Source organism: Crotalus tigris, unplaced genomic scaffold (genome assembly GCF_016545835.1).
Source record: "Crotalus tigris isolate CLP2741 ecotype Arizona unplaced genomic scaffold, ASM1654583v1 scf7180000018364.571795, whole genome shotgun sequence".
NCBI classification, from domain to species: domain Eukaryota; kingdom Metazoa; phylum Chordata; class Lepidosauria; order Squamata; family Viperidae; genus Crotalus; species Crotalus tigris.
Window position 1 is genome coordinate 411056 of NW_024096966.1, and position 27234 is coordinate 438289.

The 27234-nt window shown below is 35.7% G+C and overlaps 1 protein-coding gene across 6 annotated transcripts; it reads right to left on the reverse strand.

Annotated features, from left to right (window-relative positions):
- Positions 1-108: 108 nt before the first annotated feature.
- Positions 109-27138, reverse strand: RHBDD1 (rhomboid domain containing 1). 6 transcript variants are annotated; one of them, XM_039350951.1, is made up of 8 exons: positions 26553-26931; positions 22918-23038; positions 18154-18647; positions 15654-15786; positions 14415-14503; positions 11683-11718; positions 10410-10504; positions 109-1322 (listed from the first exon to the last, which is right to left on the reverse strand). In XM_039350951.1, exons 3-8 carry the CDS (start codon positions 18584-18586, stop codon positions 936-938), a joined length of 1173 nt encoding a protein of 390 aa, XP_039206885.1. In that variant the 5' UTR covers positions 18587-18647; positions 22918-23038; positions 26553-26931; the 3' UTR covers positions 109-935. The 6 variants fall into 6 exon arrangements, 5 of the variants coding, with proteins under 5 accessions (XP_039206885.1, XP_039206884.1, XP_039206883.1 ...); XM_039350952.1 differs by lacking the exon at positions 22918-23038 and adding an exon at positions 9455-9623 and having other exon boundaries at positions 1153-1322; positions 10385-10504; positions 26553-26933; XR_005557621.1 differs by lacking the exon at positions 22918-23038 and adding an exon at positions 9455-9623 and having other exon boundaries at positions 1189-1322; positions 26553-26932.
- Positions 27139-27234: the final 96 nt, after the last annotated feature.

The window sequence follows — 27234 nt, forward strand, 5'->3', positions numbered from 1 at the left end:
AGAGCTCATTTGCAGCCCACTGATTGTTCATTAACAAAGTATGGAGACAACAGTATTATGAGCACTGAAAATATAAAAATACCAAAAATATTCAAGAAACTTAAAATATGATTTTTAATATACACTTTATTGGGGAAGGCACTGAGTGATCCTAAGTAGAAAATGTTACAATGGTTTAAGAAAAAAAAAATACTTGATATAAACTGAAATGTGAAGTGTGGAGAGTTTTTTTATCAGAACAAGTTAAATCACAAACGAGTGATGATAAATATTACATGGAATATTTTATAGCTGTGGCAGAACTTCCGATTTGCTTTTTTCCCTCTTCCACAAAATATTAGTTTCTCTATTTTGGGAAGGCCATGAGGAATATTCCAGGGGAAGTAAGTAAGATATGGGATGGATATCGAAATAATTTATATTTACAAATTCATAATAACTAAAAATGTAGTAAGTTATACTGATGTTTCTTATAAAAAAAGTTAATAAGGCTTAATGGGCTGCACCCAAATTAACGTGAATTCCAAAATCTACTTCAAATGAGACTGAAGGAAGAATTCAAAGTTTGAAAACTTTGGTTTCTTTAACATAATAAAAAAATACAAATACATCTTGTATACAAAAATAATTAGCTAGCTACAATTATAGCTACATGTTCATGTTATGCAGTTACTTTTTCATCCATACTAAAATTGTAGGATGTTGTCACATTCTAAATGTGCAACTTGCAGAAAAGCATTTCCACAGTAGATCATTGTATTCTTCAATTTCAGTAGTTATTTTTGCATGGAGATCATAAAAGTGCTGTAATCGTGGGTCATGTGTTTCAACAACCTGACCAAATCTATTTTTAATTCTAATCTTTATTCTGAAAACTTTTATTCAAGTTAGTAAAGTTTACAGAATAACAAAATTCTTAAGATACCAAAAGCAATTCATTGAAAAGAATTAATATATATAAGGTAGCTATAGAATTTTAGATAGTATGGTGAATTATTCAAGATGTTTAGTTTTTGAAGAAAGTTTTTGCATTTCAGTTTTAAATCTGGTAGTCCACGTGCCAAGCAGGTGTCTTTCCCACTCACAGATAGCTTCAGATAGCCTCCATGAAACATATTTCGTGAAATAGAAATGGCTTCAATGAACAATATCCACCATGTCTTGACAGCTATGAAGAGCCCTTTATATCCATACTTTAGACTACTGCCACCTCTCAAACCTATTAAGTCTCTGCCTTCTGAGTTCCTCAGCTGATAATTCTTCAGGTGAAAGCCAGAAGCCATATGGCCTCCTTTCGCTACTGTAATGCCTTGTATTGCTTCCTGTAAGGAAAAAAAAATGTCAAAGACAAATTTAATATACATTCTTCTAACATTGTATCAAACACATTTATTTTTATAATTAATATATTAAACTGAGAAGTACATAGGTTTTATCACTTGAAATGAAATGTGAACATGTAACTCTTTTAGAATCCTTTTACAATATGATCTACACTGATTTGAAACTTCCAGTCCTTGGATATAATCCAAAACCTATGCATATAGTGAAACATCTACACACAGTGCTTTTCTTCTGTATTCAGAAAGACCTGAAGAAGCCCAATAAGAGACTGTGTTGTCAGGAATAATATTTTTCTATTGTTTTAAGACCTTTCCATGGGGAACAATGAAACTGATTTTTTTGATCATACAAGTTTATTTTTGGTTGTTATTTGAAAAAAAGAAATGAACAGAAATTGCTAACTAAATTGCAATGATAGGTCATAGTTAGCACAATTCAATAACAAGCACCCCAAAAATAGTATAAAGAACTTGCAAGGAAAATAAAGCTGCTCAATTATTGTGGTTAATAAATGTAAAAACAGCTGTACATAGGAACAACCCATACAGTAGATTAAATATTGGGTTTTTGCTTGGACTTTGGTGGCTTTAAAAAGGACCATTTGAATTTTTGGAAGGTACAACTAATTGAAAGACCTAACAAGGAAGCTAAACTACTTCCTTCAATAGCAAATTCTGGGGATAAAACAGCAGTGAGAACTGCTATCATTATGCACTCCATTTTAAGCACTTCTAAATTCTAAGATTTGGAAGTCAAAATGCATAAGAATGCTAGGTTAGGGAAGACCGAATTATGTATTTCTCTAGCCTCTCAAATGCTATTGGAAATGGAGTGCTACACAGTGTTATCCTTTTAACAATTGTCATGTATATTATTATTATTATTATTATTTATTTCTGAGACTTATATACCGCTTTAAGTACAAGCACTCTCTAAGCGGTGTACACCAGTAAGCAATGTATATATATATATTTACATTGCCCCCAACAATCTGGGTCCTCATTTTACCTACCCAGGAAGGATGGAAGGCTGAGTCAACCTTGAGCCGGTGAGATTTGAACCGCTGACCTGCTGAACACAGTCAGCTAAAGTGGCAATTAGATGAGTTACCCTACTGTGGTCATCTTATGTTTCCTACAGCTGCTATTTAAACTAAACTTAAACATTAAAGCCAGAAGTTATACCTTTAAGAAAGTGTTAAGGTGTCCTTAACATTTACTAACAACACCTTAGCACTTTCTTAAAGGTGTATAACTTCTGGCTTTAATGTTCCCAGAATGGGTTTCAATGCAACCAGTCTTGAAAAAAGAACACAATATGCAACGTAAGAAATTGAAATAGTGACCGTTCACTTTTTTTTCCTGGTGATTGAATTCACTTTCTTTGATGTCAGAGGCCTGAAAAAATACAGGTCAAAGTAAAGTTTTCTTCCTTTGGGTCTTTCTTCCTTGGAGATAAAAAAAAAAAAACCAATGCTTCCTGATTATTTATATTGTCACTGTTTTCATTATATAGAGAGCCCTTTCGAAACTGGTATTATCCAGGACTAATTAAACAGCAACCCTCAACAGTTTCATCCAGCACACTGATAAAAGATGTACTTGTAGCAGTGTACTGGACTTTGATGATTGGGACAAACAATTACCTCTTAATGGCAATAATGCTGACCATAATGTGGAAGCAAAAATGGAGAACATATGAAGATGTCACTCATCACCAGTAACTATCTCAGAACTATTCTAATTTTTTTTCAAGAGAATGAAATTGTGCTTCTGAGTAAATAAAAAAACCTAGCATACATTTAGTATTTGAGGGGCTGCCACAAAGAAGAGGGGGTCACACTATTTACCAGAGCACCAGAGAGAAGGACGAGAAACAATGGTTGGAAGCGAGAAGCAACCTGGAATTAAGAAGAAACTTCCTGACAGTCAGGACAATCATCCAGTGGAACATCTTGCCTCTAGAAATCATGGGCGCGCCATCACTGGAGATTTTTAAAAAGAGGCTAGACAGTCACTTGTATGAGATGGTATAGGTTCTCCTGCTTGAGCAGGGGGCTGGACTAGAAGACCTCCAAAGTCCTGCTCTGCTCTGCTCTGCTCTATTCTATTCTAGTTTATATGAGACATTTTTATAGCTTTTAAACAAATTAACAGTTATTGTTCCAGTAATCAGGAATTCTATCTCAGGTCCTGCTTCACCTCTTCCAGCAGATGTCTCCAAAGATTCACAGGCAGCACATTAGAGAAAGTAGGCCAAACCCCAGTCAACAAAACATTTCGCATAGTAAGCAGAATTAGGGCTATTTTGAAACAGATGGGGTCTACAGAAGCTGTAACTCTATTATAGACTTGTTTATTGTCTGCCTTATTTGAAGCCCAGGGATTATTTGCAAGTATCTAGCATTTTCTGTGTCACTCTGGATTTCATCTGAGGCAGAATAGAGTGAAAAGGATGACTACACACATACGCAGACACACAGAGAGACACTTTTTATACTAATCCACTATTGAATTCACAATTTAAACATGCTATTATGTGGTTTATGCAGCAAAGGATTTTTCTGGAAAGATCAGCAATGTAACAAACATCCTAACTCTGATTCATAATAGGATTTAGTCAGCTTGAAAAAGCACAGAAACATACTTTTAACTTTGCAATCTGGAAATGGAATATATTTACAAATGATTGACAATTTAAATTAAGAATTTTAAAATAAATGGATGGCTTAAAAAGATCTCCTGGGTATTCTCAAAAATTGTAGGGTATGGTATTCCTAGAAAGGTTTTCCCAATCTGGAACTCTTTGGATGTTAGTCAAAAAATATCTGAAAGGCACTCAGAAGAGACTGTTGTATAGTTACCATGCATATCCATCCTGATTAAGAATGAGAATTTGAAAAAATAAAATATTTTATAGCTCAAAATGTACTAACCTTTTTTCATTTTAAAGGATAGTAGCAAAATAACAAAATATTAAACACATAGAATGTACGCATTGCAAGTAAAGGAGCTAATACGTGTCCAAGTTTTAATGCAATCTGGATAGGAGTTAACTGAAGTGCAAATCTCCATAAGTAAGTTATAATCATTGAAGGAACAGAGAGAATGTGTGTCTTCTCTCTTCCATAGAGCTTATGTTATGCAATAGTGTCTTCCTTGAGATTTAGAGATCCCCAATTTTGCCTTGTGACCTGACTTTCTCCCTGGGCATTAGGACAAGTTTGTGAATTTGTTAGATAGTGCCTTGGTATTTTACTTTGGAGTATTTTAACTTTTTTGTGTGTGTAAACTAGTGCTAACTATCAAGGGTTACTTTTTTAAGATGGGTGGCCATATACATTTTCTTAATAAATGAATATATTTTAAAAAGGATGCTTCAATAGCAAGAACTAGCAACATTAAGACACATGTAAGAGCAGTTATCTTAAGTCTTGTGACTGTCAGGTATACTGGAACTGCCATTTCCAAAATTTCTAGCCAGTGTAAGGAATAATGTTTGAAATATTGGAAACCTAGAGTCTGTTGGATTGTGAAAAAATACAGCAACTTTGTTCTTAAAGAAGAAACTGATCTGACAAGAATGAAAAGCCAAACCATAGATGCAAAATAAAGCCAAGAAAATGTTTATATACAACAAAAGCCTCTCTCCTCTCTCTTTCTCTCTCTTTCTTTCCCCCCCCCCCTCTCTCTTTTTCTTTGCTTGGGCATATAATTTTAAATACTTTTTATAATTTTTGATAATTCAGTTGAGCTTCAGCAGATTGTAGCAGCTGGCTGACTTCATCTAAATTTGAAAGTTAGGAAGAGTTCAGCCTAACTTTGAATGTTACTTCCAAGGAATACCAGGGCTATAGGCTAGATAGGGAAGTTGAAAAAAATAGCTTGCAGAAAGGCAATGGCAAATCACTTCTATATTCCTGACAAAAGCTCCACAAAGTAAGCTTTGAAATCACCAGGAATTAAGTTCAACTTGCATTACTTGCAATACCAAGACATTATTTCATTTGCCCAAATTCAGAAAGGTCCTCTGAATATACTGAAAAGAATACATGACCACTCTTTTGGAAGGGCAGTTGGGTGCAAGTCAGAAGAAGAAAAAGGCAAAAGAAATGAAAAGATGCATTTATGCATCGGGCAGTGGAGGAAACAGGACATAGAATACACATTCAAACTACAGTATCTACTCTTTGCTGTATTTATTGCGCCCGCCCACTTACTTTTTCCCTCACAGGCTTCAATATCATCCTATTTTAAAATGAAAACCTAAATTACTGATTTTGGGAAATATCATCTCTTTGCCCAGAAGGAATACAAGGATATGCAGGATGCACAAATAAATGGCTGATGTGAGCACAGAGGGGCTGGAGGGTGGGGGAATTTTACAACTTGTGACCTTCCCTTCCCACTGACTTTCTGGTGAAGCTGACAGGAAAGGTTGCAAAGGACAATCATGTGATTGCGACTATATATTAAAGCAAGTTTTAAGAGTCTTCATAAGGAACAATAAGCTCTGAATAAGACATATACTTAAATTATCAGCAGTAAAGTTTCTACAGATTTAAACTGCTCTTAGGAGCTTTTAGGTTTTTCTAATACAACATTTTTCTAATACAAAATTACATAACTTCTTGTCACACACTATTATAATCATTTTAGTAGAGAATATCATTTTATTTATCAGTTCTTTGACAACACTACTGATCTAGGCCTTAGTAGTTTTATTACATGGGACAGGAAATGGAACACAACCTACCAGGAGATGGTACTTAAGTGTTTTTCTAATTAGAGCTTTTCTAAGACAGGGCTTTTCAACCAGTGGTACGGGTACCACCTGTGGTACATTGGCACCTGGCAGGTGGTACGTGAGCATCCTAGAAAAGTGGTAGCGGGGGAGGGGAATGAGCTGAACCGGTGGCAGCACTGCACAAGCCTGAGCGAGAGATGGCTGGAGCTGCAGGGCTGTCAGGGCTCAGCGGAAGCACCAGGATCTGCACTTCTTCGGGGCTGTCAGAGCTCAGTGGAAGCACCAGGATCAGCGCCAGGCTTCAGCTGGAGCTCGGCGCTGATTCTGGCGCTTCTGCTGAGCCCAGAAGAAGCGCCGATCAGCTGGAATGTTGCAGCATCTCCACGGTCTTGTGATTTACATTCAGATGCTTGGCAACTGATTCATATTTATGACGGTCACAGTGTCCCAGGATCATGTGAAGTGACCAAAACCTGCTGCAACCACCCAGCAGATGGGGGAATGAAAACCAAACACCTCCCACCCCGCTGCCAATCCTCAACAGAAATGCTCACAACAATGAAAATCTCGGACAGGAGGAAGAGCACCGCCGGGTAGGCAGGCAAGTGTCTTGCTCGGCTGTGGCTTGGGGGGCACTTTTTTCAGTGCCATTGTAACTTTGAACAGTCACTAAGCGAACTGTTGTAAGTCAAGGACTACCTGTACTTTATCACTTTTTTCCTTTTTTTTCTTTTTGGTCATCAGGTTTTTGACATCTTGCTAGGCAACTGGTGGTACTCGGATATTGCTATATCCTAAAAGTGATACAATGGGTGAAAAGGTTGAAAAGCCCTGTTCTAAGTCATAGGCAGGTTTTTGCCTCATCAAAGAATGCACGTGTTTTTATATGTTGTTCTATACATTTTTCTATAATTTCTAAAAGTATTTTTGGCATTGGGTGGGCACTTGTACATCAATGTATCTCATCACATAATCTAATAGATGGTTATGACAACCATAATAAAATATTTTCATTGCCAATTCAAAGTAAAGTTCATATTTCCAGTAATTAATTAAAGATTTTACAGCTCAACATAGTAAGAAAACCTGCCAAACTAGTTTGCTTTCAAGCTATAGTGGCCTTAAAGAGTGTGCTGTGGATAACATTTATTCTATCAATAAAAAGCAAACTTCCAAAAAAAGTATTATCTGCACTCATAATACCAGGAAGTATGAAAACTTTGTGTTACAAAACATTTGGGAGGAAGGAACCAAAAGTATGAGAATATAGTATTTTCACTTGTAACTGAAAAATTAAATACTATTTAAAATTTTAATGTTTATGTTTCTTATTCTAGATATAGTAATATTAAGAATTATTAAAAAGAATAATATCAGATGCTGTTTTATGCTTTCTCACATTATTTTTAAAACTTTTTTCACTGGAGCTGCTGCACTGAAGCAATACCTCAGACTTTTTCGCTGTCTTCGACATTTTATATTATGTGGTTGAAATGATTACATAGTGTTTTGCTATCCTTAATTGATTTTGCAAGATGCATCATGATGAAGAGGTAAATATATTTTTGTTTTTGAACATATTTTAATAATAGAGTATCAGTTAATTATAACTATTATGACTCCGGGTATCTTTACCAAACAAAGTCTAACAAGGTGAAGAATGAAGTATTATTCCTATCTGGTACAAAATTTCAAGAATGTAAGTAAATATCTTGTTCTATTTATACATACAAACTCTTAAAGTTGTGTCTCCATAGTTAGGGTGTTCAGCATTCAGCTGTTTCTAGTTATTTGTTTGTACTGACTTGAGATACCATAATTATGACATCTTTTTTCTTAATGATTACAATACATATTATTAGTATCTCAATTTTCTGACTTTCTGTGGTAATTTTCTTGCACGAAATAAACTAACACAGCTGTGGCTTTGTAAACAGTAGCCAATCATAAGTCACTGTATTTCCTGGGAACACAAATTAATGAGCATCCAGAGCTATTTAAAACCTTTATTGAACACAATGTAAGAGGCAGCACTTGGCACTTCCTACATCCTGGCCAAGAACTGAAGGATATGCACAAGTTTTAAATACTTGCATTCTATTAGGAGAAAAACAGAGAGAGTACAATCAGCTATTGAAATGGGAATGTCCTGAGTTATGCAGAAAAGAAATGTTTTCAGTGGGATATAAAAAAGGGGGACAGTTGACCCTTGAATTGATTTAAGCAGCCACAAATGCAGTCCACATGCAAATTAAAACTTCCAGACATATACGTAAAACTGATGCATGTGTTATTATTTCAGAGAGTCTGAGCACACAACTGCAGTTATAATCAAATATGATACAAACAGCAGAGTAGAGGAAAACAAGATTCCACTTTTCCTTCTGAATAGAAAACCTCATCTATAGAAGAATAAAGATTTTGCCATTACTGCTAATGCTACATGGTCAATATGAGTAACAAGAACTGTGTGTAGATATCTGCAAAGCACATAAACTGTTAGGTCTGAAATGGATGGGCAACACAATAGCAGAAGCTTCTTGCCCAGATGTCAGGCAAACCACCACTGGAAAGTGATTTCTTAAGTTATCTTTTCTAGCCCCACATCTCAAGCAAGAATCCCTTCTCCTCATTGATCATATTACTATTGTCATCTCTTACTCAACTCTGAATAAGGCAAAGATTTTTAACTAAAGTCTTGCTTTAGGTCAGTGTTTCTCAACCTTGACAATTTTAAGGCATGTGGACTTCAACTCCCAGAATTCCACAGCCAGCAATGCTGGCTGTGGAATTCTGGGAGTTGAAGTCCACATGCCTTAAAATTGTCAAGGTTGAGAAACACTGCTTTAGGTGCTCATTTATCCATCTGCGGGAGGCAAAGACATCAGCCAAAACCCCTTTTGTAGATATAAAACAAATGAAGTATATATTATCTCAACATATGAAATCAGTTAAAGAACTAATAACTATATTCAAGGCTGTCAAATTGTTCTGATGTCCAGGCAGCAGTGGATGGTGATCTCTCTCAAGTAATGCACTATTGACAGACTGTATCAACATTGGGACTAACAGATCTGAATTTCTATGTCTCTTTATTTATTTGTAAAATTTATTCTCTACCCATCTTAACTATTGTAACTCTGGGCAGCTGATAATCTAAAAAGATAAAAACTATACCAAAACTAAAAGACACAAATAAAATACTATGAAAAAACCAAATACTGCAGCCCAATTAAAAGATGGGGAGGGCAGGAGCACGATGGGAGAAGGTAGGATATGTTGTTAAACTATCAACCGCTTCCACTGTGATACTCCCCCATTGGAGCCCAAGCTAATTGGCAGATGCAAATCTTTAGACTCTTACAGAAGAATCAGGAGAGTTGGAGATGACCTCATTCCAGGGGGCAAGATGTTCCAAAGGGCAGGCGCAACAGCAAAGAACATCCTTCTCTTGGACCCTACTGGCTGGAATACCCAGGCTGATGACACCTGCAGCATGCCTCCTCTGCTGTCATGGGTGGAGCGGGCCAATCCTATTGGGATGAGATGGTCCCTCATAGCCTGGACACATGCCATGAAGGCCTTTAAAGGTGATTACCAACACCTTAAACTGCTCCCAGAAGCAGACTGGCAGCCAATGCAGCTCACAGAGCAGTGGTGTTACATGGGCCACTCTTGGGGCCCCATGCTGCAATTCTTTGCTGTTATTTGGCAAATGCCCTCTTAAGTAGGCACCAAGATTATCTTTAATGATTATCCCCAGCCCCCATTTCCATGTCCACCCACTCTGTGACTCTGAGCAAATTACCAAGACTCCTCCATAAGAGTACACAGTGAGGCAGCAGGGCATGGCCAAATTTTCAAGTCTTAAGGCAGCTGCCTTGATGGTGTGTATGTTACTGATGAAGATAATGTGTTACTTATATAGAGAGATTCTAAGCTCTGTGCAGATGACATTTCTTGCAGTCCAAAGCTCTTGGTAAAGACACTTTTCTGGCTGCCCACTGCGTGGAATACATCACAGAAATAATTCAGCCTGGATTAGAAGCTTTTTAACAGCTGTCCCATATCCATATAAAAGAGTGGATCAAGTTTTCAGGGGTTCTCTGGTATTATTTTGATGAACTTTTGAATAAGGAGCAATAAGAACTTACATCCATGGAAGGAAATGGATAGTCTCAGTTTTAAGAGAAAAAGAAAAGTTATTTTTTAAATATGGTTCTCATCCTAAAAAAGAGAAATGCATTTATTTTATGACATGTCATTCATATGTCATACAGCTATTTTGCCTTACCTCTTTCTCTCAAGCTGTTACTTACTGCTCTTTCAAACTGTTCTTCCTCAGCGAGTCCACCAGTATACATATCGTAGTTGTTTGGTGGATAGGATGGATTACCTGAGTATCTAAAATTCCCTGTACAGAAAGAGATCACAGACATAAATGCCTAGCATAATCTTGTTTTAAAGGCAAACTGTTGTGATGATTAGGTATCACTGATTCCCAATCATCTGTAGCAATGTCATTACAAAATGGAAACAATTGTATCATTGCATAATAATATCATTATAAATATTATAAAATTACTACATTTACATTAAAGTAAAGTAACATAAATGCAATAGGAATCATTTTCACCTGATGTCTTTTTCACTGAAATCTGTCAAGCTGATATTTCAGTGTATAACACATCAATATTCTATTCAATTTTACCATCTTTTGCCTCATAATTAATATGAAATAAATTTGAAGCACAGAACTATATATTAGTAACAAGCAACATAAAATGCATGTAAAATATGTGCCTTGTAATAAATAATAGTGTCTTATGCTACGAAGATTTACTTCTATAATGTAAATATAGGCTTCTATGATTGATATAACTGGATTATAATTCCCTCCGTCTCCAGACAGCACATATGAAAGATAATTGATTGGGAATATTGTTAACCATCTTGTTTTGGATTAGAAAGCTATTGCCGTTAAAAAAAAAACTAGTATGTGCCTATCTCCTCAAAAGTACAAAAACTACTGGCCTGACTGAGAATACTAAAAACAGCTTTTCTGAAAACAGACTCTTTGAATTGAGATTCTCTCTGAATTGAGAATTTAACGTCATACAGTATAAGAAGCATTTGTGGAGCTCAATAAACAAACCTGGATTGCTATCTGTTGAAAGGTTAAATTCAGCCCTTTCCCCTCCCCAGTCCTATTTCTTTACCAACAGTTCTTTTTTGAATTTCTTTTAAAATCTGTATGGATGCTCTGCTTGATCAAGTTAAGAGTCGTGTAAGAAACTTTTTAAGTTTTCTGATATACAGAGGAAGAGCAACAAATGTCAATATGAACAAGTATTCAATCCTATGGAATATATTTCCTGAAATATTGAGATATTAAAGAATGATATGAACAGAATTGTGAATATTAAATAATATTAAAACTGTAATAGAGAAGAAATAAGATGTGACAGAATTAATTAACAAATGACAGAATTAATCTATACCGACTGGCACAAGGTAAAAGCTATTATGTACAATTTTGTGTAGAATTTTCTCTGAGATAAAAACTAGAAGATTATAATTCAAATTACTCGCCTGTTCTGTAGTTGTTTCTTTGTTCTGAATAGCCACCTAGAAATAAAATCATGAGTATTTATAAACATGTAAAATATCATAGTATTATTAAAGATATTTTCCTGTAACAGCATATGTGAATAGATATACAGGTAGTCCTTGGGTTACGAGTGCAATGGAGCCTGCCCATTCCACTTGTAACTCAAAAATTCGTGGGAGTGAATCTCGTACCTCAAACGAGATCACACCCTTGGTTGTTAAGACACACATGGCTTGTTAAGTGAACATGAGGTAACTCAGGGTGGGAAAGGCCATGGAGGGCCACTAAGATACCTCATGCTTTCCCCTCCCTTTCTGCCATGCCGGAGTCACTTACCTTGCAAAATCTGTCTCCCCTCTGCCACAGTTTCTTTCCCTTTGAGGGAAAGGAGAGTCGGCTTGGAAATGCTTTTTGTGCCAACAATGGAAGCTCCTTGGTGCCGTAATATTGTGCAAATTCAAACACAAATTCTCTGCAAAAGAGATCATGGCCCCAGAAGCTTCCATTCTAGGGTAGAGTGGGGGTGAGGATTTGGCATTGTGGATGCCCTAGGGTGGGGTGGGGGTTAGGATTTGGCATTGTGATTTGTGGAGTGTTTGTGCTCCGGTGGAGCTGTGGAGCTATTCAAAACACAGGGATTCCCTGCGCTTTGAAGCACCTTGTGTGACTGCACGGAAAGGAACGGTCCATTTCTGAAGCACTCCATTAGCAATCACACAGAACTTCCACTCTCAGCTCTCCTTTGGATAAAAAAGTGTTTGAGTGGCAGCGGCTTGAATTTCTCCGCTCTGTCCGAGTGGAAAGAAGAGGCAGTGCAGAGCAGGACTGCTCTCAATAAGGCCGATGCGCATGAGTGAGCAGTGTACCCGCGTCTTGAGAGCAATCCTGCTCTGCGCCTCTGCTTTTCTTCTTTTGGACTGAGCAGAGAAATTAAAGCTGCTGCTGCCACTTGAGTGACAAGGACAACAAGGAGAAGAGCAGTCAGGATTTGTGCCATAGTCCAGTCAGACAAGGAATAGGTTGGGCGGGGTGGGTGGCTGGCTCAGGAGGGAGGGAAGATCATGACTGCTCAGGTGCCTGTTTCCACTGCCTCTGCCAGCAGTGTGGATGCAGGTGCAAGAGGATGCCTCCCGCTCAGTTGAAGGCTTCATTCCTGCCCTCAAACTAAGGCCAGTGCATGCGAGCACACCCAGGCCACAAACGGCATTCGTTTCTGCAGCCAGCCAACTCTGATTCCACACTTTGCCCCATAGGCATGCAAATGAAGCAAACCCTCCCCCCTCATGGAAGCTTCTGGGGGCCATGATCTCTTTGGCAGAAAATTTGTGTTTGAACTTGCACAACATTACGGCACCCAGGAGCTTTATTGTCAGCACAAAAAGCATTTACATATCCTTTCCCTCAAAGTGAAAGAAACTGCGGCAGAGGGCAGACAGATTTTGCATGGTAAGTGACTCCAGTGCAGCAGGGAGGGAGGGGGAAGCAGTTGTGGGGAGCGGGGGGAATAGGGTGAATATTGCAGAGCCTCTGCGATCGCTCGTAAGGGTGAATGGCTGCCGTGGTACTGCAATATTCGTAATTTTGGGAGTTGCTTGTAAATACAAGGGGGTGCTGATTGCATAACTTCAAAGGAGCATTAAGTGAATGCTCGTAACTCGAGGATTATCTGTACAGCAATCAATAACTGTTGGGATATACATTTATTTTATTTCGTATCTGGCTTTTTAATTCTGGAATTGTACTGATTCCAGAATTAAAATAACACAATAAAGAATTAGTGGTGGTAACATTTGAAATGAACTGTGGAAAACTTCTCATGGCTATTGAGAATAATATTAATTCAAGCTTGCTCAGCAGGACAATTCTCAGAAGGACATCTAATTCACAAGTTGTTTGCATTTAAAAATGTGTAATTTGCTTCTGAACTGTTCAAAAGAACATCACATGCAAGAAAACATTCTTCAAAGGAGCTCATTGGGTAGATTACAGGTAGCCCTCAACTTATGATCTATTGTTTAACAACTGTTCAAAGTTACAACAGACCAAAAAACAGCTACTTATGACCCATTCCGAAAGCTAAAACTGGTACAAGTCACATGACTGCTATTTGCTACTTTTTTGCCATTTTCCAAGAGAAAACAGCAAAAAAATGTCAATTGGACATGCTGGATTTACTTGCCATGTAATTTGCTTAATGACCAGGATTACTCACTTTATGACCACCCTAAATACAATAATAAAACTGAAACTGGTGCCTTGAATTACAATCACAGTTCTGGACTTCACTGTAGTTGTAAGTCAAGAATTAGCTCTATGAAAAATCATTTATAGCAGTCACTACTATCATGGGCACAGCCAGTGGCACACCTTCATTAACAAATGACTTAAGAACAATCTAATTCTTTTTCTTTCTTCGTCCTATAAGTAAAGTAAAGAACTTATAATACATTATTTGATCATCAAATGTATTCGTGTTTATTTACACCAATTTGTACGCCATCCACTCAACACATAGTAGATAGCTATGTGCATTAAAATAAAAATCAATATTACATCAAACTTAATTTAATCAGAAATTTAAAGAAATATCAAATCATATATACAGCAATGTAAGCACCATATGATATGATTCTGAAGTTATGAAGTACAACTTATAATCACTTTAAAGTTATATTGAACAGCAATGCTTGGGAAGTTCTAAGATCATTATTACCTGCACATGCTGTCATGAACATCTTCAGAGGTCCCATGGTGTACATTAGGCCAACAAGAATTCCTGCCAGATGTCCTGCAAAAGAACTCCTAAAATGAAAGCAATCTTGTGTGAGATGTTGTATTGTTCCCAATTAAAAACTTTCTGTAATCTCATTAACCTTCACTCCATTCAATGCATTTAAAATTTTAAGAGTTTAATATATTTAAAGGAGACATATGCACTTCACTATCTCAAAAATTTTGGGAAATAACAATGATTTGAAATAAATACCCTATTTTTATGATCCAATACAATTCCTTTTGCATTAAATTGCACCAATATCCGAATTATTTATTTAGATTTAGATTTATTTAGATCATAAAGAGTTAAAAGGAATAGAATTAACTTTCTAGCTATACTTTCAGAATTCTCAAATATCAAAGATATTTTTTTAAAAAATTACAATCTAAAGCAAAACATAGACCTTGAAGAAATAAATGCTAAGTATAGATAAGATTGATTCTAATTCATTTGAAGTTGATTTTTCTTTTAAAAGGCATAATAAGAAAAAAAAAGCTTTTCAAATTACAACATGACTACTCTTAAAGCTAACTTCAATTGACAAATTACTATAAAAAGAGAAGTTATTTCAGTGTGAATGATTATCTGGCACCCCCAACTAAAATGAAGGGAGCTATCCTGACACATCATATATTCCTAGTGCTTAAATCATATTGTTTCCATATTCCCAATGATTATAAGAGAAAAATGAGGCTTTGTTTGAAAAAACAAAGCCTCCATATAGCTGTTTAGGAAGGAGCAGTTGCTTCTATTTAAATAAAACTTTCCACCTACAGACGCAGTTCCATGAATCTCATTAAATTGTAATGTTTGATTATCAATATGTTGCATCAAATGAGGCAGTGATCTATAAAACATGGTAAATTCGTAATGAAAGATGCTTATTATTGTTTTAACTGCAATTAAGCAAACCATGGCCTATGTATTACATTAGCCAAACCTATCTATTATCTTGCAAAAACCCTCTGCACATATGCCAAGCCTGAAAAAAATATAACTTTGGCCAAATCCTTCTTATATCCCCTATTTTCTTCTATAATAAATTTTTTTCTGTTAAAAAGCACAATCCAGCTTGGATGAGGACTACATTGATACGTAACTATTATTCCTTTCGGTAATATCTAGATACATACATACAAAGTAATTTAAGTTCTGAATGACTGACAGCAAACTTACTGTGGGTTTAATAAATGGATTGCTAGAAGTTCCAACCAACAAGAGTATTTATTGGATACATTCAGGCCCATAATATTGGTTGATCCCCCTGGATGGTAATAGTTATTAAGAACTTTCAAAGCAAATAGCACTCCTATATAAAAATAAAGAAAATAATCACATCAAGAGAAATTTTCAAGTAATATAAAAACTAAAGAATATGGAGGATCTATTGCTCCATTTGCATTCCATTTATTCAAAGAACATATAAATAGCTTCTATTACAGTATTTCAATACTTTATAGTGGCAAAAGTATCTAAATCTGTTTGTACTTTTAAAATATTCCAGTACTTTTTCTCAAAACTAAAAACAAAATTCCCCAAACAGTAATAATGCTACCAGTGATTTTGGGGAAAGAAAAGAGTACTCATTAGTATAAATAAATTGCAATATTGTGCTAATATACCTGGAACAAGATCAGATGTTTAAACAAATGGCTGAGAAAACCTTATAAAACCTCTCATTTTATTGAAAAGTAGCCCTATTTTAAAACTTGAGGTGAGAAAGACAGATTATTCTCATGACAATCAAGGATACAGAGCTGTTGGAACATCAAAAGCAGTCTCAGCGTTAGGGCAGAGAAGGGAACTTCAGGGCTGCAAGCCTAATCTAGTTTGTCACACACAGACAGCAGCCTAGTGAAAGCATTTAAATAACAAGCTAGTTTTCTACAAGCAAATGGATGTTGCAAAGACAGAATTCTGATACCTCTCCAATAATACCATCAGGATAGTGACAAACAGGATCAAGTTCAATTCTATTCCTAGGCCAAGGTAAAGGAGCATAGATGTCAATTTTTTATTAAGTGTTACTTTACAAATAGAACACCTCTCGGCCATAAACTATACATTACCAGGTCCCTGAGTAGCTTGATAAAATAACACAGTGAACAGCGAAAGATTTGTAAATGTCAAATCATCAATTCTTGGCATATTAAGAGTTACTTCTGACAATTCAATTTCTTATTAAAATTAGGAATATTTTTTTTAAAAAAGCTCTTTTTGGATTTAACCGTAAATCCTTGATTCAATATTTATCACTGAAAAAATATTGACACTACTTCTGAAAAGTAGCAATGTAAGTGCTAGGCGACTGGTGGTACTCGGATGTTGCCATATCCCAAAAGTGATACAATGGGTGGAAAGGTTGAAAAGCCCTGCTTTATAATATAGTTTATTTTATAAGTCTAGAAAAAAAAATGTTCCAATTACTATCTGGGATTGTTATTTTTATATCCTTATTAATTTTTAAAGTCTCATCCATTTTTTTAAGTATCTGATGACAAATTCTTATTCAAAGTCTCGTTGATATTCTCGGATAAATTTTGTGGCGTATCTCTTTTTGTAATATCCTTTTCTGGGAGCAGACTATTCCCAAGACACAACAAAGCTGACATAATTCATTCAAATGCCAGTGCAATTCCTCAAAGATATCTCTGGATGCCATTGTAAATTACTTGTCTTGCAATGTCTCCAATATGAAAAAGGTGTTCTTTCCCACAAGAATATATTTATTCTTTAAGTTTAATTTTAAAACACTATTATTCAGAATCCAATATTCCAAAATTTTCTAAGCCCTTAATCCAGTGGTTCTCAACCTGTGGGCCGGGACCCCATTTGGGGTCGAACGACCATTTCACAGGGGTCGCCAAACAACGCAGTCCGCCATTTTTTCCCCCTTTTCCTTAGCTATGCTACTCCCTTTTATTCTATTGGCTTTTGAAAGCCAATAGAATAGACTCTCTTGAATAGAGTCTAATTCTATTGGCTTTCAAAAGCCAATAGGAATTGTCCAGGCTGCCTCTGCCTTGCTGAGCCCGCCAAAAATCCCATTCTGCAAACGGTGCTGCACCAGTTGAGTAGTCCTCGACTTACGACCGGTTGGGGGGGTCGCAGCATTAAAAAGGTTGAGAACCACTGCCTTAATCTGTTTAAAACTTTCTGTAGCCAAAATCCTGTCTTGCTTTTTGCTATTTAAATTTTTTAAAGATTGGAAAAATCTTTATTTTGTTGTATTAAGGCTTGAAGACACTACACATTTCCAAAAATGGTTAGCAAGGAAAATGTCCATTAAAAAGGCTTCATGTAAGGCTGGAGCAATTAAAGCAAATTCCTGTGTCCTGATTCACCCTCCCTACAGGGTCCTCTCTTTATTCAGAGAGAGTTGAAGCAGCTGATCTACTGGTCAGCTCCCTATTTTATAGCTGTAAATGTTAGTTCCACTCTTCATGGAACCATCTTCAGTCTGCCATATTCCCTGGCAGATATTTATCTTTTAGTTTCCTTTGTGAGAGGCTTCTAGAAAAATGTAGCAGTGACAAAGTTGTGTTTATTGTTATCATTCAAGAACATGTTAATTTCACATTCCCTAAATATATATTATCTATTTCCTAACAGCTAGCATTTGCAATAAATGTTATAAAAAAGGGGGAGGGAAGCATAATAAAGAAGAGCGCCTTACCAGAAAAGCCAACAGCACAATGATGTTCATATGAAGGATTGCCAAGAAGTTCCGCCAGTACAGCTTCCAGAAATATGTATACAGCTCCCACAAGTAGTGAAAACAGTGCAATTATATATCCAAACCACATAGATCCAAGCCTGCTCTCCAATTTAATTCCTTTCCAAAGCAAGGAGACCATATTAAAATACAGATGCCAGTCATCTGCATGGTGAAATGCTGAAAGATACAAACGATGCCAATCTTTTTTGTAAAGACAATAATTGACACTAATGCATGCTTTGTCCAGAGGTTTCAGGGGTTGTAGAAAAAAGAAAATGTTCACTGCCAAAGTTCCAAGTGTGACAGGTGGAATATTGTGAAACCCAACTTGGTAGAGCTGAGAAAGGAGGAAAAGCACTCCAGTATTTAATCCTTTGTGCCTTCGTTGCATAGTTTCTTTTTTGAACTCAGTTTATACTAAAACTTGAGTACAGGAGAAATCCAGACTGATTCTGAAAAATAGAGACATGTTTGCAATTACCATATTAATAAGAAATCATTCCGTATTGCTTATAATTATTTTCTTTACACAAGGAAAAATGGAACATATGTTATACAGATATAAGGAGAATGAACAGGTGAGAAGATAGAAGTAGAAATAATCTCACTGAAAATTTACTTCCTATATGCTGCTCTACTACTTTTAAAGGGATCGGGGTGGGGGGAGATGCCATTTAAGTAATATTTTCTTCCAGAAAAAGTGTTGCTCAGTTTCTAATATTTTATTGATTTTCTAATTTTACATTTAAGTATTTAAAAAGCAACGTGGCGGCTGGGTTAATCAATAATTCAATAACATACAAAAATATTTAGTACAAATCTCAAACTACCACATCAAATATTTCCTCTCCTTTTCCCTTAATATCTACTGTCTCATATTTAAACTAATACAATTCTTATTATATCCATTAAGTAAAGATAGCATTGTTACATTTATCAATAATTTTTTAGCTTATACATATCCTAGTTAATTTAACATTCAACTTTATAAACAGTCAATGTCTTGTAGTTAGTTTTTCCCAATTTTTAGTTTCCCGTCAATATTTAAATGTAACATTTGATATTTATAATTTCCAATTTTTTGGTAACCAAAGTTTCCTTTATCACAATTCTTAACAAAGTCTAATATTCAAAATATACATCTTATCTATTTGAGTGTATTCTATTTTCCACCATCTTACATCACCTAATTAATAATACAATATAACATTTCTTATTTTCAACTAGTTTCCAAATGTCTTAAATTTAATTACCAAAATTTCCCCTATTTCAACATCAAATATTTCACCTTTTTGTCTTGGTATCTACTATCTCATATTTAAGCTAATACAGTTATTATCTCAATTAAATAAAAACATATTTATTACATTTATCAATACATTTTTAGCTTATTACATATCTTAATTACTTTTACATTCAATCTTTATAAACAATCAATATCCTATTTGTTTTCCCCAATTTTTAATTTCCCATCAGTATTCAAATTCAACTTTTAGTGTTCATACTTCCAAATTTTAAATGATCAAAGTTTTCTTTATCTCAATTCATAACAAAATCTGGTATTCAAAGTGCACATCTTGTCTATTTAAGTATATTCTATTTTAATTAGTAATATAAAATCCTCGCTGATAAATCAAAACCCCAATTTTCTTCAGCCTTATTCTAGCTTTCTTCCTTTGCCATCTTGCCCTCCATGTCAATGCTTTTAGGTCATCTAATAGATCTCACTGTTATTATATATATATTATTTGAAATAAAAGAGACCATCCAGTCACCATTTTTTTTGGAAGGGCTAATAAATTGTCTATTATTCCAGATCCCCATAATTGTCCTGGTATGTTTATCTTCCCTTCGGTCTGTTCTTCTTCTTGCTCCTCAAGTTTCTTCTGATTTATATAAAAAGCCTTTTTCCATTTTCAATGTTGTCAGTCCCTTTTCTGGACTTTCCATTGACAGTATTTGTTGGTTAGTTGAATCCTCTGTCATAGTATTTAATTGTTCCACTTCTTCTGTTATGTTTTGTGTAGTTGATTTTTTAGATGTAGTCAAAATTTGAGTTCGTATATCTAGGCTGACATCTTGTTCTTTTCTGTAGCATCTTATTTCATCACAAGCTGAAAGAATGGTTTCATGTATTGCTTTTAATATAAGGAAAATCTGTTCCTGGCCTTCATCCATATTCTCTTAGTAGTGTGTTAAATTAACAGCTTTAAAGTCAGAGAATGAAAATAATTTTATAACTGAGTATAGAACATAGCTGAGCTTCTCACAGCTGATAGTTGTCAAGGTTGAAAAAGTCTTATCTAGTCTGAGCTTCCAACCAAGTCTCCTTTAGACAATAACAAGTTGTAATATTAAACTTAGTCACAAGATGTCACCAATGCCATTTAAGGTTTTTTAAGTCCAAAATTTTTATAATCCTTTTTCCAATTTTATTTCTTTTTTGTAAATAAAAACCAAGGTCTTTGATAAGGATAAGAAATCTTTTGGTCCCTAAATTCTAGAAGCATATAAATCCAGTTAGATTAAGGTTATTCTTTCAGTGTTTAACGCCCCTGGATAGTCAGTTGCCGCTATTCTTAGAGGGTGGGATAAAAGTTCCCTTCTCTCCTCTCCCGGGGGGGGAGTGTAAGGGTTACTGCCCTCCCACGATGAAGCAGGGATCCTCTCCTTGCTGGTTGCCCCTACAGTGCAACTTTCGACCCTTTCCAGGGTCCCCCAGCAGTGCAAAATCGAACACAGAAGATGGAGCTTGCCTTCCAGCGTCTGCGGCAGCTGTGATGGCAAACCGAAAGTCTAATATTTATACATTTTCTAAAACTTATGGCCAATTTATCTATGGATTAAATTTGCATGGAGATAATTTTGATTGTTCTTCCATCAGGTCCCGATATCACTGCTTTGTTGCTTAAAACACATGGTGGAGGGAGGAATTATTTGAAGCAGGATGGTAAGGGCTATTATCATTTTTCCATTCAAAATTCAGCACTAGACCATCTTTACAATTCTATGCATACAGAATTAAAGCTAAATCTAAATTTTCAATGGGATTTGGTCTGAAATAAGTATGTGTAATATATGTCCAAGGAAAGATTGAAAATGTAGGCAGATTGGGAAGAATGAAGCAGCTGGAAAAAATAATTTCTGGTAAAGAATTTGAGAGGAAAGTAGGGTTTTTTCCCAAGTTTTTACTCCACATTTCTACAAAAGGTTATTTTACCTGCTTTTAACAAAATGTAAAGTGGAGAAAATTATTCTGAATATTTTCATAAATAGATTGTCAATATTTTCAACTGTTTAAAACTTTCCTCCAATCTCTTTGCTTATTAAAGTATTAATGAAATTGTAGACAATGCAGAATGTTTCCTCCAATGATTTCTAAAACATACCAGTTTTCAAAATGTACGTGCTCGTAGATTAATTTTGAAATGGATATTTGCCTTTCAGTATAAGACAATTACATACTTACATTTTCTCACCTATAAAGATAAATGTCTGTGACTACAGATTCTAAGAATGTTTGTCCTGAAAATATTGAAAGGATGTTTACAACAAATAACAGTGTACTGTTTCTTTAATTTGCAATGTTATGCAGCTTTTAATTTCTTAAATCACATATATCATCATTGTTTGGGGCGGGAGAGGTGTCCATGATTAAGTCATGCAACTGATATAGAATAAGGCTGTACTTGCCAGGGTCATAATCCACCTATTATACCATCATTTCTTGTGAGATGGGCAGCTATATAAATTTGATTAATAAATTGAATTATGTCCACATACTTGTTATTTGTCTTCAGCCTAAAAAGTGCCTCCATGAAGCATTAAAAAAATTCAAAATAGCTTAATATAGTAATACACATAATAAAATTGCACAACAAAAATAAACACCAAGTGTAAGATTTAATTAAAAAGGCTTTATCTTCTAAAGGTTTCATGGGAGTTAGTCAGGTGCACTTTTTGGGAACTTTGAAGTAAGAATAGAATGCAGAGAGAACTTGAAGTACTAGCAAACTCATTCCTTTTTCTACAAACAAGTTAAATTAGACATTTATCCCACCTGTGTTATTTTTTTAAGTAACTCAAAGTGGCAAACATATGTATTAGTTCTTCCTCCTCTATTTTCCCCACAACAACACCCCTGTGAGGTGGGTTGGACTGAGAGAGAGTGACTGGCTCAAAGTCACCCAACTGGCTTTTATGCCTAAGGCAGGACTAGAACTTGGTTTCCCGATTTCAAGGCTAGCACCTTATTACCTCTTAACTATCTTATTCAATGATCATAAGGTGACATATTTCCAACAAATTCTTGAGCTAATCAAGAATATACATGAACATTAACTTAGAGAAAAAAATAATTATGAATCTAATTTTATTCAAGTTGAGAAATATTTTACCTAATCAATTAGATATTAGTGACAACACATGGGCTGCAGTTAATACCAAGTTCTGCAAAAATTAAGAGTAAGTTTAATTATTAAAATAGCAAAATTTTATACACATAAAATTTCTATTATGTTTAGTGCATCACCAAGTAAATGGGAAAAAGGATTAATCAAGCACAGCAATCCTAAATGGAAATCGTGAGTGCTTCCTTCAACTACACACAAGAAATACAGAAGTAGGAAAGGACAACACACTTTCCCTTAAAAAAAAAAAAGTCCTTGTACTGTATGTAATTAATTTTGGGAGATTTAGAATCCTCTCCCTCCATCTAATCACCTTTGCTGGCTGAGGAATTCTGGGAGTTGAAGTCCACAAGTCTTAAAGTTGCCAAGGTTGAGAACCCCTGAATGTGACATACTCTTTCTCTTATCAAGGCAGGTGGGGCTTTCTTGAGTTTCTGTTGTAGCAAGAGAGGGAAGAATCTAACGTCAGACTCTTTCGTCTGAAGCCAGAGGCATGTCTCCAACCTTGGAACAAACTGAGCAAATTTATAGCCTAGCAAACTATCCCACAAGTCCTTTCTTGCTCAAAACAGGTTACTCTGACCTCAGCAGAAGCAATCTGATGTTATCCCAAACTGAAAAACAAGATCTATGCAATGTTTAAACCTTCAATGCTTTAGATCCAATGTGAACACATTTGCTTTGATAGACACAGCGATGAGATTCAAACAGTTTGTAGGCTTATTTAATGTGCACAGCATATTATTAAATATTAAAGTTCTATACATGCAGCAATGTAATTTGATTTAAAGCACAAAACATGTATATTAAGTCTAAAAATTATACTCATGTACTGAAGCTATGTAATCATCACTGCAGAAACTCTTCCCCCATACACTCACTCACAAGTATCCAAACTAACATTCCACCTGCCTGTTATAACTGAGCCATGCCCAGTCGTTTTGATGGATGTGCTGATGTCCAGAGGCAGTCTAATCCCACTCAGGCTCTTAGCTTAGAAAAGCAAATGCTAATGACAAAGTGAGGTATGTGCAGCAGGAAAGGTGATAGCAAACAGCATACAGCGAAGCAAGTTGGAGTGTTGCCTGGAGATTGGTAGCATGAAAGAATCAGAGGCAAGAGAACTACTGTATTATTCCACTGACAGGACCATAACCTATGGTGAGCAGCATATTCTGGTGGGAATCCTGCCTTGAGTTTGGAGCTTTGCCTGGAGCTCATTAGCAACAGAAAGTGAGCAATCACACTGAAATAGCATCCTATCCCAATTAATTCAAGAACTTTTGGAAAAAGGCAAAGATTGCACACTACTTGGTAGGCTGAGACTTTTACTTCATCTGAGTATTAAAAGACTGAATATTAAAGACATAACTACTAGAAGGGTGGAGTTGACCCAGAACAACAGACTGTTGTTGGGAAGGAGTGTTTTGCAATAAAGCATTGTGTACAGTTTTGCTATGCTGCAGTGTGCCCAGTCCTTGGAAAGCAAAGAACTACAAGTCCTTTCTTACTATTTGTTTAGCAACCATTAGAAGTTATGACAGCAGTGAAAATGACTCACGACAGGTCTTCACACTTACAATTATTGCAGCATACCCAGTGTCACATAAACACAATACAGGAGCTTGGCAACTGGCTTGCATTTATGATAGTTGCAGCATCCTGCAGTCCTGCGTCATTTGTGACCTTCCCAGCGAACTTCCAACGAGCAAAGTTGTGGTCACATGACGTCTAACTTAAGAACTGCAAGTGAATCATTTAACGGAGGCAAAAAGTTCATAAAATTGGGTGCAGTCATGTGATACTTCACTTAACAACTGAACCACTTAATGACAAATTTTCAGGTCCTATCATGGTCTTAAATCAAGGACTATTAAGTACAACGTTCAGTCTTAGGTGGCTTACAACTTCAGGATCATTCATAATCCTAAAAACATTTTCATAAATTGCTTCAGAAAAGCATACTTCATTGACATAACTAAGAAGTAAAAAAGCAATGAAGTTATAAAGTTGGAAGAAGTGATTTAGGCTATCACAGCTTTCTATTCCATGCAAGAAATCAAATTAAAACTGTTGCAATGGAGCCAATCACCTCTTTGGAGACTGATCTTACTCTGAAACTGCTTATGCTGTTAGTAAACCTCTTCTAATCTAGCTTCCTCTAATTTAAATCCATTATTCATGTCTGAAATGACAAAGAACATGTCTTGGATTTTTGAATGAATTTGATTGATTACTACAAATGAAATAATAATTTCTGAGGCAGGGCTATGTAAAATTAAGAATATTTCATTACTGATATAACTATAATAAACGCAAAAGGCATTACATCTCAAATTTGTCATGGTCCTATTTCTCCCCTAAAAATCTCTCAAGCCCCTTACAATGGAAAAAATACATTTTTCCAGAGGCTACAAAGAATATTTTAAAAGGCTTGCAAGTTTTTCACCCTTGATTTAAAGCCCCTTATGATTTGTGATATGAGCTAGATTTCACCATAGCATTCCCCCACTTTTTCACTATTTTTCATCAATCATAGGTTAGCACTATATAACAGAAAACTGTTTATTCTTAATTTTTATTCCTTGAACCATATCAATTTTGTAACCCTTGTTTTGCAATTGACATGTCTTTAATAAACCAGTTAAAATTATTCTAATTTTATTGTATTTGGATAAAATAGGAATTATCAAAAAATAAAACAAAGCATCTAGATCAGTGGTTCTCAACCTTTCTAATGCCGCGACCCCATAATACAGTTCCCCATGTTGTGGTGACCCCCCCAACCACTTATATATCACCGGGTGCCAGGGGCGTGGCCAAAGGGGAAAAAATGGCAGACAGCCTTGTTTGGCGACCCCCGTGAAATGGTTGTTCGACCCCAAATGGGGTCCCGACCCACAGGTTGAGAACCATTGATCTAGATTATTTACAACCCTAAAATGTTCTTATTTACTTATTGTATATTAATTCAGCGTACATTTCTTCTGTTCATAATGGTGACATATTCAAAAGTGTTTTGCTGATTCAAGGAACTTAACTGGAAATAAGAGAATATGACCAAAAAAACCATCCACCATTTAAAAATATGTTACAATTGTACTAGAGTAATAAAACATGCAAATATGTAACTTTAGTACAATAATTTAGACTAGAAATATCAAATTATAATTAACGTTCCATAAGGGAACTCTGGGAAATAAATAGCTAGAAGATGAAAGAACATTAAAGTGTGTACTGCCCAGATTTACTATCATCATTTTGGAAATATACCGCGTAAAAGCCTTTGCAAAAATACTACTGAACAAGGTATGCTAGGGACCATTAAGGAATTCTTTTATGATTTATGGAAGAAAATAAATCAATCTTTTGTAGTATCACAAATTCCATTAAAGATGAAAAGAGGGCCAAACCCAAATATAAGATGTAGTAAGATCTCTCTTTCCTTTGTTTCAATTGAAAGGTATTGTGTTGAGGTGAAAACTTATGTAATTAAGTAGCAACCGAAGTGTTTAATTTCTATTCCCATTTAATTTCCTATTTTCACACTTCAAATTATTAAAAAATATCTTTTCTTCAATATTTCTTATTGAATTTAACAATCTGCTAAACATAACAAAAGATGCAAATTTAAAATAAGTCTAAGCAACTATGCTATGGCTATGAAATAAAACAAAGGTCAGTAGTACTGAATCTGCTATTTCAACAAAATTCAGAATCCAAAGCAGTACTAAACAGACTTTTCCTATTTAACCAAATTTTGCGGAAATTTGGAAGATAAAAGAAGTAGAACTCTTTAATATTTTAATAACTATTAAATCATTTAATACAATAACTAATTATTTCAAGTGTTTATGAGCCATCACTCTCCCGTGGTTAGAAAGTTGTAAATATTAATAAACAAAAAACAAGCTTGAGGCCCTTCAAATGCATTAGATACTAACTCACCTGGAGGGCACAAAGAAAGAGGGAAGCGGGAAGATCAGTAGGAGAACACAGTGACCTGCAATAATTGAATTATAAGAAACTGCAATAATCTTAGATTTCATGGTTTGGGGGCGATAGAATAATGAGACTCTCAACAAGAATCGTGAATCGAAGATTAGAACACTGGCTCCTCCCCATTCCGTTTTACAGCCTTAGGAACCGATTTACTCAAAAGTTACAACGCAGAGGTGGTCCGTCCTGCCCAAACTCCTTTCCTTGGAGAGTCACTTTCCCGTTTGGAGGAGGAAGAAGGGATGAGGAAGATCCCATTCCTCGCCCCAAAAAGCGTCACCACTCCTTCTACCGGAAATAGAAAACGATCCTCCTCTAGACACTCCCACAGAGATCCGCCACAGACCCAACTTACGTGCAACCCTGGCGTTGCGTGCGCCGGAGACACCCATGTGATCCACTCACGGCTCAATCAGAAGCAACAGCGATCCGTGTGTGATGAATCAACCTCCGGAACGACGCATGCGCCACGTCAAAATGTGCTCTCCCTACCCCTCATGTCGCGGGTTGTGACATAGTTTATCCGCTTTCTTTCCTGTAAAAAATTAAAATTGATTCAGAGCTTACTTCCAGAATTTGTTTACTTGTACCTTACTTTAATTCAGATTGACTTTATTTTAAGCACTCTTAT

Excerpts from the sequence above, each read along its gene's own strand:
- RHBDD1 (XM_039350950.1), bottom strand. The coding sequence starts at position 18,586 with ATGCAACGAAGGCACAAAGGATTAAATACTGGAGTGCTTTTCCTCCTT. Across the intron at positions 14,504-15,653 it reads ATCCATTTATTAAACCCACA|GAGTTCTTTTGCAGGACATC; the intron begins GTAAGTTTGCTG and ends CTTTCATTTTAG. Across the intron at positions 1,323-10,409 it reads AAGAACAGTTTGAAAGAGCA|GAAGCAATACAAGGCATTAC; the intron begins GTAAGTAACAGC and ends TTTTCCTTACAG.